The sequence below is a fragment of the Conger conger genome, chromosome 17 (genome assembly GCF_963514075.1).
Source record: "Conger conger chromosome 17, fConCon1.1, whole genome shotgun sequence".
Lineage (NCBI taxonomy): Eukaryota > Metazoa > Chordata > Actinopteri > Anguilliformes > Congridae > Conger > Conger conger.
This window is the reverse complement of record NC_083776.1, coordinates 6,841,789-6,857,812: the sequence shown is the minus strand read 5'-3', so window position 1 is coordinate 6,857,812 and position 16,024 is coordinate 6,841,789. Positions and strand designations below refer to the sequence as shown.

The 16,024-nt window shown below is 43.7% G+C and overlaps 1 protein-coding gene and 1 long non-coding RNA gene across 2 annotated transcripts in view; both read left to right on the top strand.

Annotated features, from left to right (window-relative positions):
* The first annotated feature begins 256 nt into the window (after positions 1-256).
* Positions 257-5,799, top strand: LOC133116791 (zinc finger protein ZIC 5-like). Its single transcript, XM_061226734.1, has 2 exons — positions 257-1,341; positions 3,916-5,799. Exons 1-2 carry the CDS (start codon positions 297-299, stop codon positions 4,356-4,358), a joined length of 1,488 nt encoding a protein of 495 aa, XP_061082718.1. The 5' UTR covers positions 257-296; the 3' UTR covers positions 4,359-5,799.
* Positions 5,800-10,002: 4,203 nt separating this feature from the next.
* Positions 10,003-16,024, top strand: part of LOC133116431 (uncharacterized) — a 28,007-nt gene continuing 21,985 nt past the window's right edge. Inside the window, exon 1 of the long non-coding RNA XR_009705868.1 lies at positions 10,003-10,131. This is a non-coding gene — a long non-coding RNA (uncharacterized LOC133116431). The remainder of the gene's footprint in view (positions 10,132-16,024) is intronic.

Here is a 16,024-nt window from a genome sequence, read left to right as displayed (position 1 = left end):
TGCGCTGAACGACAGCCAATCGCTTCGTTCCCTTAACTGCCAGTCACCGAAATACGTCCAATACCCGCAGTGCCATTTCTAAACTGTATTCCCCACTGTGTCCTCCAACTGTTGTGTGTTCTGCCAATCGCTCGAGGACAGAGTGGGGAAAAGGAAGAAGCAGAGTTACAGGCAGGACAAAAGAAGTTATATAGACCGCTATATACTAATATATATTTATATATGAATGTTTTGGAAGGCGCATAGCGGGGAAATACAATAGCGGCGAAGGCGGATGGTCTAAGCGCGCTATAGCGATGGAGTCCCCTTTGAGCAAAAGGAATCCGGCGCTAAGATTAGCGGATTTGGCAGCGACTCAACCCCTTCCTCATCAGAATGTGACAGGCTTCCCAGGGACAGGGGGGCATCACCCTCACTCCCACCATGCCCACCTCCACCCCGGGGAGGCGGGCAGCGACCCCGGAGGGGCACTCACGCCATTCGGACCCGAGCACATGGCACAGGCAAACGCGCTCAAACTTAGTCCCGCTCAGAGCCACCCCGAAGCCCAGACGGCCGTGCCTTTCGCTCCGTCTCAGACCGCAGTTGGTTTCCCCGTCGCTCACCCCCACTCCAGCTACGCCACCAACAGGGACTACATTCTCAGGAGAGAGCTCTCGGCCTCTGCTATGCAGGCGCTTGGCGACCAGCACACTTCCGCCCCCTCCCCCCATCCACACGGCATGTTCATCTCCCCAACAGGTGCTTACGGGCACACGGAAGGCGGTGCCCATCCGCTTTTCTCTGGACTTCACGACCAGGCGGCGCCCGCGGCCCACCACCACCACCATCACCACGCTCTGAACGGGCAGATGCGCCTGGGTCTTCCGGGGGACATATACGCACGGCCGGAACACTTCGGCCACAGGCCCGACCACTATGGACCGTCCTCTCTCAATAGCTACAACTCCATGAACTTAAATGTGAACATCGCTTCGGCTCCTCACGGAGCGGCGGGGGCGTTCTTACGGTACATGAGGCAGCCCATCAAGCAAGAGTTAATCTGCAAGTGGATTGACCAGGAGCAAACTTCCAAGAAGCCCTGCTCCAAAACTTTCAGCACCATGCACGAGCTGGTTAACCATGTCACCGTGGAGCACGTCGGCGGTCCCGAGCAGAGCACGCACGTCTGCTTTTGGGAAGAGTGTCCGCGAGAGGGGAAAGCGTTTAAGGCGAAGTACAAACTGATCAATCACATCCGAGTTCACACGGGAGAGAAGCCGTTCCCTTGCCCGTTCCCCGGCTGCGGTAAGGTCTTCGCGCGCTCGGAAAACCTCAAGATCCACAAGCGGACGCACACAGGTCAGTTCGGATTGTCCTTAAGAACCAGTAAATTCACACACCTTTCTCTCTTTCTGTACAAAACTGCAACCCGGTGCTCTTACTGAGTTACACGGTATAAAACGTTAAGATGGCAAGATAATTTCGGCTATTAAAAAAGTGCCTACGATTAGCCTACTTACTGGAACTCGTGACAACCACAAAAAAAAACAAAAAAACATCCTAGATTGAAGAATTTAATTAACCCTTGTCGCAGTCAATTTCTTCATAGTGGAATGTGTGTTGCTTTCTTCAAATTATTTTATTTGATTCACCAGCTAATGTCACGAGAATATTTATGCTTTAAATGGTCACCTAAATCAGTATTTACGAGCACTGTAGTTTAAGAAAAGTGAGTCGCACTTCATTTTTGAGCCCGGGTTAAACGCATCGCTTTGGGCAGATATTATTCCTTGGAGAATGCTTAGGTACGTACGGCTTAGCTAATTGTTTTGCTGATTTATTGTCTTGTCACAGTTCTTCGTCAGACGTAGCATTCACAATTCCTCTGCTAATGCAAATCTTGATACAACAGAGCCCTGTATAAACCGCATGTTTTTTTCAAAAGAAAGATTACTCTAATTTAACATTCGACGCATTTTGTTGTTTAATACCGAGTCCACCACTATTTCTATTAAACAGAAAAATCAAAAAATCAAAAGAAAAATCTAAGAGTGTGCACTTGTTCCATAGGTTCGCCCAACATGGGGCTAGTATGAAATATCCCAGAATATTTAACCATTTCCAGTCAATATCTCGCGGAGAAATGAAACGTTAGTCATTCATGCTTTGACAACAAGGGTTAAGCACAAAAGCCTACTCTGTAAACAACGTAGGTTAGAGCGCAAATTGATGAAGTTATTAGGATTTGAACAAGGAACTATTTATGTCCAGTTAATTAGAATTTTGGACTCTATGTCAACCACTGGCCCGTGGAGAGGAAGGTTCTGTTTAACCGTATGATGGAGAGTACCTCTGGCTTTGGAGACTGTGGCCTGTTTTGTGAACCAAGTTACTCCCACGTCTGAAATTTAACACTGCAACCGCAGTCTGTCAGCGTCTTTGTTCATCAAGCGTGGTGGGATTCGGAAACTCCACGAAGCAAGCATTTAAAGTAGCCCACTGAAGTTCTGAAGTGATCTAGTGCAAACAAAACAAAACAAAAAACGGCTACACGGTACGCTGCGAGCACTTTGTTGTTGATTTGTGCATGCCCATTGCGTTTGACAAATAGACTGAATCACCAGACTATCAGAAACATGTTCCTGTAAACCCCACGCGTTTACATTGAGCGGGTTGGATAATAAACCAGAACACTGTTTTTTTATTTATTTAATTTTTTTTATAGGAGCTTCAACTTTTTTCCCAGCTGGGAAACCCCAATGGAACCTATAATGTCGTTTGGTATGTCCCAGTGACTGGAAGTTGGAGAGATCAGAGGCTTCCGGCAGGTCGGAAATACCATGCATTACTGACATATAAGACATGGTTCTGACACCTATCGACCATATGCTGCTATGAAAGCCGCAGTAGTCTTCTGCATATCTTGCCTTTGGGGTTTCTGACTTCCACTTCTTAATCCCACACACAGCCCTCGTTCAAAATGAAGGCCTGCCCTTGATAGAAAGCAGATAATCCGTATCTCACCAGTACACAAATTACACATGCATAACATACAACCGACAATCATACATACAATAATACATACAACAATAATATAAATGCAAACAATTTGATTTATCGATGAAATAACTCAATTTATTGTCAGAAATACACGGTGGACGGGAAACAGTTTTCTGGTTGGAGGCTTGATGTCCAACAGACGCGCGTAATAATCGCGAATGACGTACAGAGGGGGAAATGCTCCCAGTAGATGCACATGCTTTTAAAGGGGAGCACCGGGCTCACACTTTAGGATGTTGGCCTATAATAAATTAAATGTATGCCAGACAGGAAAGGCCCGCGGCGGTAAATAGAGCCACACCAACTATTTATGAAGTAGTTACCCTGGAAGTGTTGTGTTTCCAAAGCGTATGGTATTAAATTTAACTACGCCCTTCGCTGGATGAATGAAACGGTCCAAAATTAGTAAAAGTCAGTGATATTTCGGTGCAGAACACCTATCATTTTCACTTTCGCTGACATTTATTCGTAAATGCGCGAAAATATGTATAAGACTTTGACAAAAAATGGGCCTTTATGGGCATTCTATGGGCATTCAGTCTAAACTGAATTTTTAAGCGGATAACGTTACTTAAATCAACTGAATGTCCTGTCCGAAGACCCAATGTGGGCCCATGTTTTACTGATAAAGAGCGAAATACTATCGCCAAAGTCCTGTCCAAAATGGTGGATGGTGCATTATATGGTCGATTTCACTTTATAGACAAGGTTATAGACAAGCCGAGATTGCCTTTATGTCAATATTTGAATGCTGGTTGACGTATCCCATAAACGTAGTTATTTTATAATTATATTGTGGAGTTAATCTATGAATGTTCGGTATGTACAAATGTTTATGATCTTCTGGTTGTTTACATATTGCCTTCTTTCCAGGGGAGAAGCCATTTAAATGTGAATTTGACGGATGCGACCGAAAATTCGCCAACAGCAGCGACAGAAAGAAACACTCGCACGTGCACACGAGCGACAAGCCCTACTACTGCAAAGTCAGAGGCTGTGATAAGTCGTACACGCATCCCAGCTCCTTAAGGAAACACATGAAAGTTCACTGCAAGTCGCCGCCACCCCCTTCCGTCAACGCGGGGAGCTACCACTCCGTCACCACGTCTCTCGGAACACCCCTCTCGCCAACGCCCGAGCCCCATAGGAGCCGATCAGCGAATCTCTCTCCCCAGGTTACGAACCTCAACGAGTGGTACGTATGTCAGGGGAGCGCAGGACCTAACAACCTCCACACCCCGTCCAGCGACATGCCAACGTCGGATTCGGAAGGGGAGGACTCGTATAGGAACTCTGATCCAAGGACAATGCTCTGACAGAGTGCGTTTTTAAACACATATGTTGCTGACCCAATGACCCCATTCCCCGGTCACCCACTAGAAACGTGATAAATACACAGGAGTTATAAGCATTTCTTTTTCTTTCTTTTTTTGACAATGGGACACGAAACAGTGCAGCGGATGTCAAACGGGGAATAAAAAGGCCTTCAAAATCTATTTTCGTACTTGCCGTATATTTAATAACGACACTAGACAGAGATGTCCGCTCTTTTTTCAAACCATTACAACATTTCAAATGGAAGTGGACATTATAGTCATTGGGACCAGAGGAATAGCCTACACGCACACATACAGTGACAGTGTCATAACCGAATGGCGAATAATTCATTTAGTTCATTATCGTAAATGCCAAAACTACTGGAAAGCCAGGAAACACAGCTCTCTAAAATCAGCCTACACCGCGCCGACTACACGTGTGCACAGTGTCATCTCTAACATGATTCAGTCATCTCTGATTAATTATGTCCAGATGACATTGTCCATATGATCTCATCATCATCACAACCCTTCAAAGTTTAACCAGTCGGATCCATCATTGTCTCATCAGCGCAAGTTTAATAAATCCATATAGCATCAAATGAGTGAAACCACACGTCGATTGTTTTGATATTTAGGTACCAGTATTTAAGATTAATGTACAATAAATACATGTACTATCAATGAAACACGTTGAAACACGGGGAACATCTTTTTTTAAAACCTATAAAAGCCTCAAAGAACATTCCATACAATAGCAATGTAGCGTTTGCATAACAAAACCCACAAATTCACCCAAATTTCTGCATATGGACAAATAAAGCTTTGCAAACGTTTGTGCTTTGTTGACGTTTACACAGTATATGAGTTCGAATGAATTTTGTGTTGTATTTAAAAAAAACTATTTAAAATGATATTTTATGCAAAATTCACATCATTATACAAACTCGTTTAAGAGTACAAATTTGTCCTTCGAGACCCTAAATAACTGGCAGGCCTATTCCTGGCGGACTTGTATATAATTGTATTGTTGATCGTGAATGTTGATGTAGTCTTTATTACAATAATGTTGTTTTGTAAATTGTAATTTATTTGATGGCGTAACGTTGTCCCGAAATTACAGATACACCAAAGAATGGTCATATTAATTTTGGTGAAATTTAGTGATGCCTTTTCCCGTCGTCTTCTATTCTCTGCTAAGTTGAATAAGCTCTGTAACGTGGAATAAACTGTCCCTTCCCCTCCCTGTTTCCGCATCTCTCGCATGCCCAGTGTAGTAGCTCTGTGTTATTGTTGAAATGCATGGTGCTGTCCATTTTGAAAGAAAAAAAAAAAAAAATGAAACAGCTTTGACTTTGGAAGTCTTTGATGTTGGTGTTAAAAAAATAATAATGGCTATATTCAACGTAAACTTCATAATGAATAAACAGGACAATTTCAATATGGTATTCGTGTCTTTCGTGAAAAGATGTTAATAATATTGATTCCAGGGCGGTTTGTGAAAACGGGCCTGCAGATCCCAGAGAATTTTCAAGAACCATGTTCCTCAACAAAACGTGCAATCATGTGTAAGAATGGTTTTGTTTTGAATATATTTGTGAAACTGGATCTTTCTGTCCGGAAATCTGCACGAATTTCACTATTATCTAAAGGGTTAAAGCTTTTAAAATATGTATTTGGCCCAATAATTATGCGATTTTAACGATCCACAAAACATATGAAAGATCTTTTAAAATAAACCTCATTGCTGTTTAAATCTAGACCTCGCCTATATGTGTGCGTTCCCCTCACAATGATAACACAGGGATTGAGTCTGAAAACAGACAACATAAAGGCGTGAGATTAGCAATATGCTCGTACTCCATTGTGAATACATTGTGGTGGGGGGAAAAAAGCAATAAACCAAAATGTCTGCACCAACAAGAAAAAAAAAACTTAAACTACCTTCAGAGTATCTTCAGGCTGTCATACAAGTAACATTCAGTATAACAAGCTATGAGTTTTAACAGTTTTCACTATATATATGAGTGGCCAATTCTGTGTCTGTGTGTGTTTTTTGGGGTGGGTGGGGGGCGTTAAATAAAAGTTTACACTGTGTAGGCAGACAAATAACACACTCTGAAGAATAGTAGCCACATAAATGAAGACGCTGGTCAATGGGGATACTTATAGCCTACCTCCCTAATGGAGTTCGCTATGAAAGACAGGGCGGCACAAAGCCGCCGAAGCATGAATCATTCATGGAAAATATAATAGATAAAAGATATCTGACAATAGGCAGGCTCTTGTATAGAGTGTATAAAACAAGTTTCCCCCTCTTATTTCCACCGTTACAACGCGCAGTCTCACTTTCAAAGTGTCCCCCTGTCCAGTCCATAGAATTAAAATTGACCAACGCAAGTCCCTGCTCCACTTCAAAGTAATCGACTGCGGAGCGGAAGACTTGGCGCTTGGACAATCTTCACGGCGCGTTAGGATTTCTATAGCACTTGCCAGGCGCAGAGTTCACATTAGAATATATCTTGTCGAAAACCACTTACTGCCACTAAACCGTCTGTCATCAAAGCCGGCAGGGTATCTTCTTTCATATAGCACCAAAGATCTCAACAATATGTAGCCTTCATCACGGCACAGTATTTGCAATGAAGTTACTATAACTCATTGGGCAGAGAATAGTAGGCTGTGTCTTAACACCCTCGTGTAGTATAAAAAAAGAAAAAAATCATTATGATAACCAAGCAGACACTAATGTATGGAGCGACACGGAGAAGAGGTAGGCGGAAACCCAAAACATTCTGAACCACTTAGCATTCTAAACAAAGAATACACTAGACACAGGTGAATGTGAATCGACTGTTATGATGCTTCAGCCGCTGTTCTTGCGTCTTTTGCGTCTCCTCGCGGTAGTTTTGTCTTATCGAGTTTCGAAAAGTGGAAATAAACAAACAAATAAACAAAAAAACAAAACACGAACACCAGAAGAATACGCAGAGGAACGACACCCCCCAGACAAAAAAGTGGCAAGAGGCTAATCAAGCAGCGCGAAGTTCAAAGACATATGCTTTGAAATTCAGACTACTGCTTTTATTGTATATCAAAAACGGAGCGTTACGATTGCTATGGCAATGGGCGCGCCAAAAGCGGGCTGCATTCAAAACAGCCAGCCTCGATTCGCGACACTTCATTAAGATACAGTTGCGTTGACCTTTAGTTTCATGCCACGTTAGTTCAGTCAATTTTCCCTTCGTCAGAATCCTACATATTTCGGTCCCCTAACCTCCTTTCTTACCAACTCTCTCTAAGTATTCACGTTGGGTTTGAAACAACCAAGCGGTTGCATTTACCCATCTTTTGTCTTTAAACTCGTGTTTGGAGTAGGGGTGGGGGGTGGGGGGGTGGTTGTTCTTTGTTTATTTAATACAAGTGCTCGGTGAATGGTGGATAAATAAACATGATGAAAAATAACGGGTGATTCGTCGGAGTGAAAAAGAGGGGACTCCATAAAAGAGAGAGGCAGTCACCGTTGAATGAGAAACGCTTTGAAGTGGAACTTATTATCTGACGAATAGTTTTTGGTTGTCCTAACAACGCCGCTGAATTGAAAAGGCTCCTTTTGTCGACGATTTGTTCTCCTTTACCAAGATGCCGGTGGAAATCACTTACACGAACTGCCTTAACGCGGAGCCTGCAAATCAGTAACGTACTAAGTCAGACTTGCAGACGCCACTTTCTGGAGGACAAAGAAGAAGTCGAAGTGAAAACACCGTTAGTTTTCTCCTCCATTCTGCCCCCATTATTCAACGCTACGAAGGCGTCGGAGTAAACCGTTTACCCAAAGACACGCTGTCAATTCAGATTCTTTCTGAAATGTCAACTTTCCGCAAGCAAAACCCTTGCTGAAAGTTCTATACGAGGGCAAAGAGAAAATACACATTTGGGTTAAATGAACGTGTTTGCAAATTAACTACGTGGAATTGAGACCATTTTAATGACAAGCTTGAGTTTTATTGTATTCAATAACACACACACACACACACACACACACACACAAAGGTAAACACACGGAGGCTTGGCTTCTCTGTTTCATATACTTATCCCAGTTAAGGGCAAGAGGTTATTTTCATTTGTCAGAATCATCAGGTAGGCCTACGTGTAATAATAATAATAATTTTTTTATACGTTTTTTCCCCCCAAATAATCAGTTCACTTATAAAGCATTTAAGTTAAACAATTGTTGACAAGGACTCCTTAAGGGTTAAGGATTTAAAACATCTCTTATGTGTGGTAAAAGGAAACAAGTTCTCCACTTAAGAAAGAGACAAAGAGAAGAATAGAGACCACACTCTTTGCAACTGAAGTGTATTAAATATATATTCTTATCTTTCTTTCCACTGCACGTAGGCTGTAGTTCTGGGGACAATTACTGTAGCTAGGAATGTTTTTTGTTGAGACGGGAGAGGCACTGGCATTGCGAGACCAGTGCATTAAATATTGAATGACACCGCGAAAAAGAACTTGTCAAGGGACACTGAGCCTGAAAGTCTTCTTTTAACTTTTTTTTCTTCAGTTGGCTGTTCAGCTGCTTAAGCTGGTGTTAATTAAAGCGGCTTGTAACCGAGTTCGGTTTAGGCTTTGTCCGTTTTCTTCAAGCGATGAAAGGAAATCTTGTAACGGTAGTTAGTCTTCCCTGGCCCTTTTCTGTCTGATTTACAACTACTTGTGTTTAAAGAAGTAAACGGTGAATTTTAAAATAACCTCAAAAGCCAATGGCGTATGTTTCCTCAATGCTTCCATTTGAATCCGAGAGAAAACGCTGAAAAGCCAAAAGGATTAACAGACGTGAATGTTTGATTATGCGCTTTAGCGCACGAGGACAGCCCACATCAAATTAAGAAATAACTGTTTTGTTTAACGACTTTCCTTCATTAAACACATTAGCCCGACTCCTTAAACCTATGTTTGAACTGCAAAAGATCACCACGTCATGCTGAACACATTTTACACGTTATCTCCACATTTTCTATGTTTATTTTTTTTAGTTCTAGAAGTTTAATTAGAACCATTTCAATCGGCACATTCATAACAAACTTGCTTTCAATCAATTTGATTCCGTAACTACACAAAATGTATCCCATTATTAAGGCACACACAATAGCCTATGCGATTTTATGAATACATCTAATTATGTATTTCCCAGTCCAAGGTTAAGCAGTATTCAGATTTAAAACTGATATCAACGTGCCCGGGGAGGGATAACATTTTAAGTCACAAAACACATTTTTACGAAATAAAACCTTAATTTACATGTTATTTGTATACTTAGCTGCGTTAAAATCGTCAACCTTCCATCTTGGCTAGTCTGACAATACCTTGTCTTTGCGACATTCTAACCTGAAAAATCATTCAAAATGGAATGAGAGTCTGCAAACTTTTTTCTAAAGCTCAGGCAAAATCCATGTTACGTCTGCGAATCATCTTTGAATTTATACTAAATGTTCTCCTGTTCTTCAGATATCCACGCGGTCTATTGTGTAGAGGCCAGACCCAGAAATCTGGGCACAAATTCATTATCTAGGCATTTTGCCAAAATCGTCCATGCACCCTACCTGGCTGCTAGCTTAAGTTTCCCCCAATAAGTCAGAAAAAATTACAGTCCAGTTGCAGTTGTACGTGGTACTTCTCTGCTCAAAACCCACCCATTAAATCACGCTTCTCTTCGGAACTGCAAAGTTATGAAGGGTGTGATCCTGAACTTTTCTCAGTAGAGCGCACTGTAAGTATATGAAAACTTCTTTTTCAATTAGGAGGACAGATCCGACAATGTGCGTCTGATACTGTCAGTTGGGATATGCTTTCACGTTTTGCGGTCTTGTATTAAACAAAATAGTTCGCGGGGAAGCCCAATTTAAGATTTGCAAGGTAATGGAAAGGGCGATTGTCCTGTTCGATTAAGAATGGCTGGAGTTGCTTTGCAAAGTTTAGGGACAACTCGTTGTTCTTGCCGGAGTCCAATTCCGGCAGCTGTGAGTTCACCTATTAGCCCCGATGTCTTTCCGAGGAGATTGGTTGAGTTAAACATCTGACAATGGGCACTGCAGGGTGTCTCTCGCCTGACCTATACCCGATTTTAATAGTTTCATAGGAACTTCATTAAATCAATTACTTAGTGGGCACATCATAATTTATTTGTAATTAGCTCTGAAAAGTTTGATTTTAGCAACGTACTACAGAAGTGGACTCAGCGGGGCTTGTCATGTTCTACAAGTGCATTTGACTCATGGTATTCTTTTCCGGCTTCGACAAAAAAAAAACAAATCCTAACGACTTGAACCGTTGTTTTGGTGTTGTAACGGACATCGTGAAGGCGATGTTTATTCACATTAAATATTTCTGGCGCCTGCACGAATAGGCTACCCGGTGCGTGTGCAGGGCTAACGGAAAAGCATCAGGCTGGATCAAAGAACAGAAGAAAGAAACTTTATGAAAGTTTTGAAAGGAAAACTAATGTGCGAACTTCGCCTGGCTTCCCAAGTTTAGCGCAATGCGTTAGTATTCTGTATTCTGTATTACTATTGTGGAAAGTATTCTGCTCACATGTTCGAATTGGTGACATAAACTAGCCGAAAAAAAAAGAACTCAGTTCAGTCAGTATAAATCACGCGTTGCCACAAGCATTGAATTTTCTTTTATTAACCTTTAGAGGTGACACCAAATGCAAATCCACTCTTGGCCTTTTGAATCATCACATGCTTATGTTGGGCACGGAAGCCAATAGTCAAATTAAAAGCAATTTCAAAAATATAACTGGCGTTGTGAAGTTGGACGAACAAACAAACGGATATTTAATTTTAGTTTTGAGGCAAAATAAGTCAATCTACGACGGAAAAAGATTATCTCGTTTGTATTGTGGATTATATTTCCCCACATAAGTGTTAGAAAAGGCAGGTCAGGGTGTTGAATGCGTTACAATAGGCTGCTATAGTTGCATTAAGATTCAATAACGGTACTCAGAGCTTTAAAACGTGCATGGCATGCCATATATTCTCTTTGATGTGATCTAGAATACAACATCCTGATGTTTGATTTAATAGTAACTTCAGACACTTCCATATTTATAATATCAGCGAAGGATCGGTCGAAGTTCATTTCCAACCATGCCTAAACAAACTCTGCGCATGTGGAATTATTCAGATTATGATCGTCAGACATATGGAAATATTTAACAGATCCGCAAACATGTTCATTGCTGTTTTATGGGCAGTGTCTGTCTCTGTTTCTTCAGCTCTTCACTCACACAGAGCGAGAGCGAGAGAGAAAGGTTTTATTCACTACAGTTTTGTTAAAATACTTTACATGTAGCCTACGTTTTTCAGTAGCTTGCAGTAATTGTTGTAATAATTGCATGGAAGCAAAATATATTACATTAAATTACAAGCATTTAGCAGACGATCTTATCCAGAGCATAATAGGCTATGTTGGCGTTTTTTTTCTCATTTAACGCTGTAACGAATTGAAAAACTATTTTAATCATATTAATATAATATCAATTTTAAGGGAGTGCTGCAGAAATGCGCAGATTTCACCCCGTAAAAAACGGCCATCATAATCATCCTCTCTGTCCCACCCTCCAAAAACCACAGAGAAGCTGACATAGTGTCTGAGCCCGCGGCAACATCTGTGGGCACGAAAACTTGGGGGAGGTCCAAACTGTGATCCGCAGGACTGGGACGGTTTCCAAGGCGCTAGGTGTTGAGAGCAAGGTCATCCATGGACAGCCGTAAGAGCCAATCCGCGGTACCCGGGGCCTTCCAGCACGCGGGGCCGCGGAGATAACATTGCACAGAGCTGCGGGAAGACCACGCCCGGGCGCCGCTTGTCTGACAAGCGCCTGTTTTAACCCGTTAATGCGCGCGCGGTCGCGAACACCTGATCAGAATATTCTCTTAACCGAACGTGCTAACGCCGACCTAACAAACACGCGACTGGAATGTCCTTAGCTGAACGTTCTAATGCTGATGCAATACTCACTACTTGTAATTGGAAGCCATGGAGTTCTAGAATACTTAAAACGCTCTGAAGAATCATACTCTTCAGTTAAAGTTAAAAATGTCAAGCAGAGGGCTGGGTTGCCCATTGCTCCAGCTTCCATTTTTGTTTCTACATTCCCGTCATCAAATTAAACCCGCACTACCTGACCTGCTCATTTCGGCCAGGCCAGAGCCAGGTGCTTCTACAGGTACCCTCCTGCCAGGAGGAGAGAGAAGTTCCAAAAATAACGTGACTCAAAACTGGTTCTAGAGTACCATAATGTCCACTGACTATTTCAGTCTGGTCCCAGAGCACCATAATGTCCACTGACTATTTCAGTCTGGTCCTAGAGCACCATAATGTGCACTGACTATTTCAGTCTGGTCCCAGAGCACCATAATGTGCACTGACTATTTCAGTCTGGTCCCAGAGCACCATAATGTGCACTGACTATTTCAGTCTGGTCCCAGAGCACCATAATGTGCACTGACTATTTCAGTCTGGTCCCAGAGCACCATAATGTGCACTGACTATTTCAGTCTGGTCCCAGAGCACCATAATGTGCACTGACTATTTCAGTCTGGTCCCAGAGCACCATAATGTGCACTGACTATTTCAGTCTGGTCCCAGAGCACCATAATGTGCACTGACTATTTCAGTCTGGTCCTAGAGCACCATAATGTGCACTGACTATTTCAGTCTGGTCCCAGAGCACCATAATGTGCACTGACTATTTCAGTCTGGTCCCAGAGCACCATAATGTGCACTGACTATTTCAGTCTGGTCCCAGAGCACCATAATGTGCGCACTGACTATTTCAGTCTGGTCCCAGAGCACCATAATGTGCACTGACTATTTCAGTCTGGTCCTGGATGGCTACAATATTCAAGGACAATTTTGCTCTGGCCTGGGAGCACCGAGGTGCCCACTGGTCATTCGATCGCGGTGCATCAATGAGCCTTCATCCCTCCCAGGAAACACTGACCTCGAATCATCGACTTGACTGAACTGCTTCCACGCCCTTCTCCCCAGAATTTCAAACACATTAGCAGGATAAAGGTAGCAGAAAAACCTTTTTTTTTTTGGCAGCTTTGTCCTGAATCACCATTCGCTCCTCTCGGAAAAACGCACAGAACGGAACCACAGATGATCGGACAGGAGTCTCATCGGACATGCCAGCTCCAGTCAGTGCACCTCACTCCCACAGAAACGTCGTTGTTTCTACGGAGCCTCGACTCCCAGCGCTGAACGGTAAATAGACTGCATTTACATAGCGCTCATTCCAGCAATGAGACCTGACATTTTTCAATATGGCTATCAGGGCCAAATCCTGACCAAGAGCCAGCACAGAAACACACAACATAACAGCCCAGCTCTACTGCAGACTGCTGTGTTTCTGTAGCTCTACTGCAGACCGCTGTGTTTCTGCAGCCTGGCTCTACTGCAGACCGCTGTGTTTCTGCAGCTCTACTGCAGACCGCTGTGTTTCTGCAGCTCTACTGCAGACCGCTGTGTTTCTGCAGCTCTACTGCAGACCGCTGTGTTTCTGCAGCTCTACTGCAGACTGCTGTGTTTCTGCAGCCTGGCTCTACTGCAGACCGCTGTGTTTCTGCAGCTCTACTGCAAACCGCTGTGTTTCTGCAGCCTGGCTCTACTGCAGACCGCTGTGTTTCTGCAGCTCTACTGCAGACCGCTGTGTTTCTGCAGCTCTACTGCAGACCGCTGTGTTTCTGCAGCTCTACTGCAGACCGCTGTGTTTCTGCAGCTCTACTGCAGACCGCTGTGTTTCTGCAGCTCTACTGCAGACCGCTGTGTTTCTGCAGCTCTACTGCAGACCGCTGTTCCTCCATAAACACGTGGGCAGGGTCGCAGTGCTGAGGCTTTTCGGCCCTCGTTCCTCACGCAGTAAAAGCGGCGCTGAACCCCGCCTGCAGCCCTGATGTGACTGATGTGGTCAGTGCTGAGGCACAGCGCGCAGCGGCACTGCTTATTCAGCTGTGTTTTTACTGGAGAGGCCGAGGCAAAGCCCCCTGGTTCAATAGCAATGACAGCAGGGGATTCAAACCCGCAAACCTCTCAGTGTAGTGACCTAACCACAATGGCACACGGCGCTCCATACATCAGATGGCCTCTCAGTACCGTGTGAGAAGTACTGTGTGAGCAGTACCTTGTTCAGTACCATGTGAGCAGTATCATGTTCAATACCATGCGTGTGCAGTACCATGTTCAGTACCATGTGAGCAGTACCGTGTTCAATACCATGCGTGTGCAGTACCATGTTCAGTACCATGTGAGCAGTACCGTGTACAATACCATGTGTGTGCAGTACCGTGTTCAGTACCATGTGAGCAGTACCGTGTTCAATACCGTGCGTGTGCGGTACCGTGTTCAATACCGTGCGTGTACAGTACCGTGTTCAATACCGTGCGTGTGCAGTACCGTGTTCAATACTGTGTGAGCAGTAGCGTGTTCAGTAGCATGTGTGCAGTACTGTGTTCAGTAGCGTGTGAGCAGTAGCGTGTTCAGTAGTGTGTGCAGTACTGTGTGCTGCAGCATGTGTGCAGTACTGTGTTCAGTAGCGTGTGAGCAGTAACGTGTTCAGTAGTGTGTGCAGTACTGAATCCTGTAACGAACAGAAAGGCCGAACGATGGACGACAGCCTGGCGATTTCCGCCAGTGAACAGCATATTACATCATATCCTGAAAGGGCGTTAAGACTGGATGCTGACACATGGAATGAAAGATGTAACGTTGATTGTTGAGGAACTGGGTTTGAAACTCCAAGCTAGTAGAGCTTTGATTCTCAGAGCAGCACTGTTGCAAGACAAGCAATCGAAATATCGAGCAGTATAAATGAACTATTAGCAAAAATAAATCATTCTTATAATAATCTGTACATGCTCTGGAAAAGCAGCTGCTTAAAGCCTAAAGATAACATGATATACTGTATATTCCAAATGCTCCACATATACACAGGTTCATGTTTGATGTACAGTTACACAATCTAAAACTTCAGACTATACTGAAAATAAATGACATGCATTTGATTTGTGGGAACAAAATTCCTTGTAGTTGTAATTACAGTGGAGTATATAATTGGTTTACATTCAAACGTTTGGGCTCAGCCAAAGGGATCAGAGCAAACCATTTTACTGCAATGAGGCAAATTAATTTTAATATGTAAATACTGATGAAAAAGAATATTCTGCATTATACTGACATGTGGGCAGACAGTCACTTCCCCAGTCTGAATAGCGAATGAGGATCTTTATGTCTGAATAAAGGATTCCGCCGATGACACGTGCTGTCCGCCGGGCCGGATGGTGGATAACGGGAGCTCATTTCGGACATTTTGCGCCCCTCCGCCTCGCCGCGAAGCGTCCACGCGGCCGTCATAGGGCCCGCAGCCCGCTCACCCGCGTCCTGCACGGGGCAACGGAGCCGCGACTCGCGGGGAAGGTCAGCGCGCCCGCGTTCGGCGTGAGCGGTTTATTCTTACACAGCTGGGGGCGCGGGGAGGGGCATCCGCGGTGACGGCAACACACATATTCACCGGGGGGGGCGGCACACACACACGACACGGGATGAGTCAAATTCACCTTGCGTTCAGCGTCTGTGCGTCACCACGAGCCAATCTG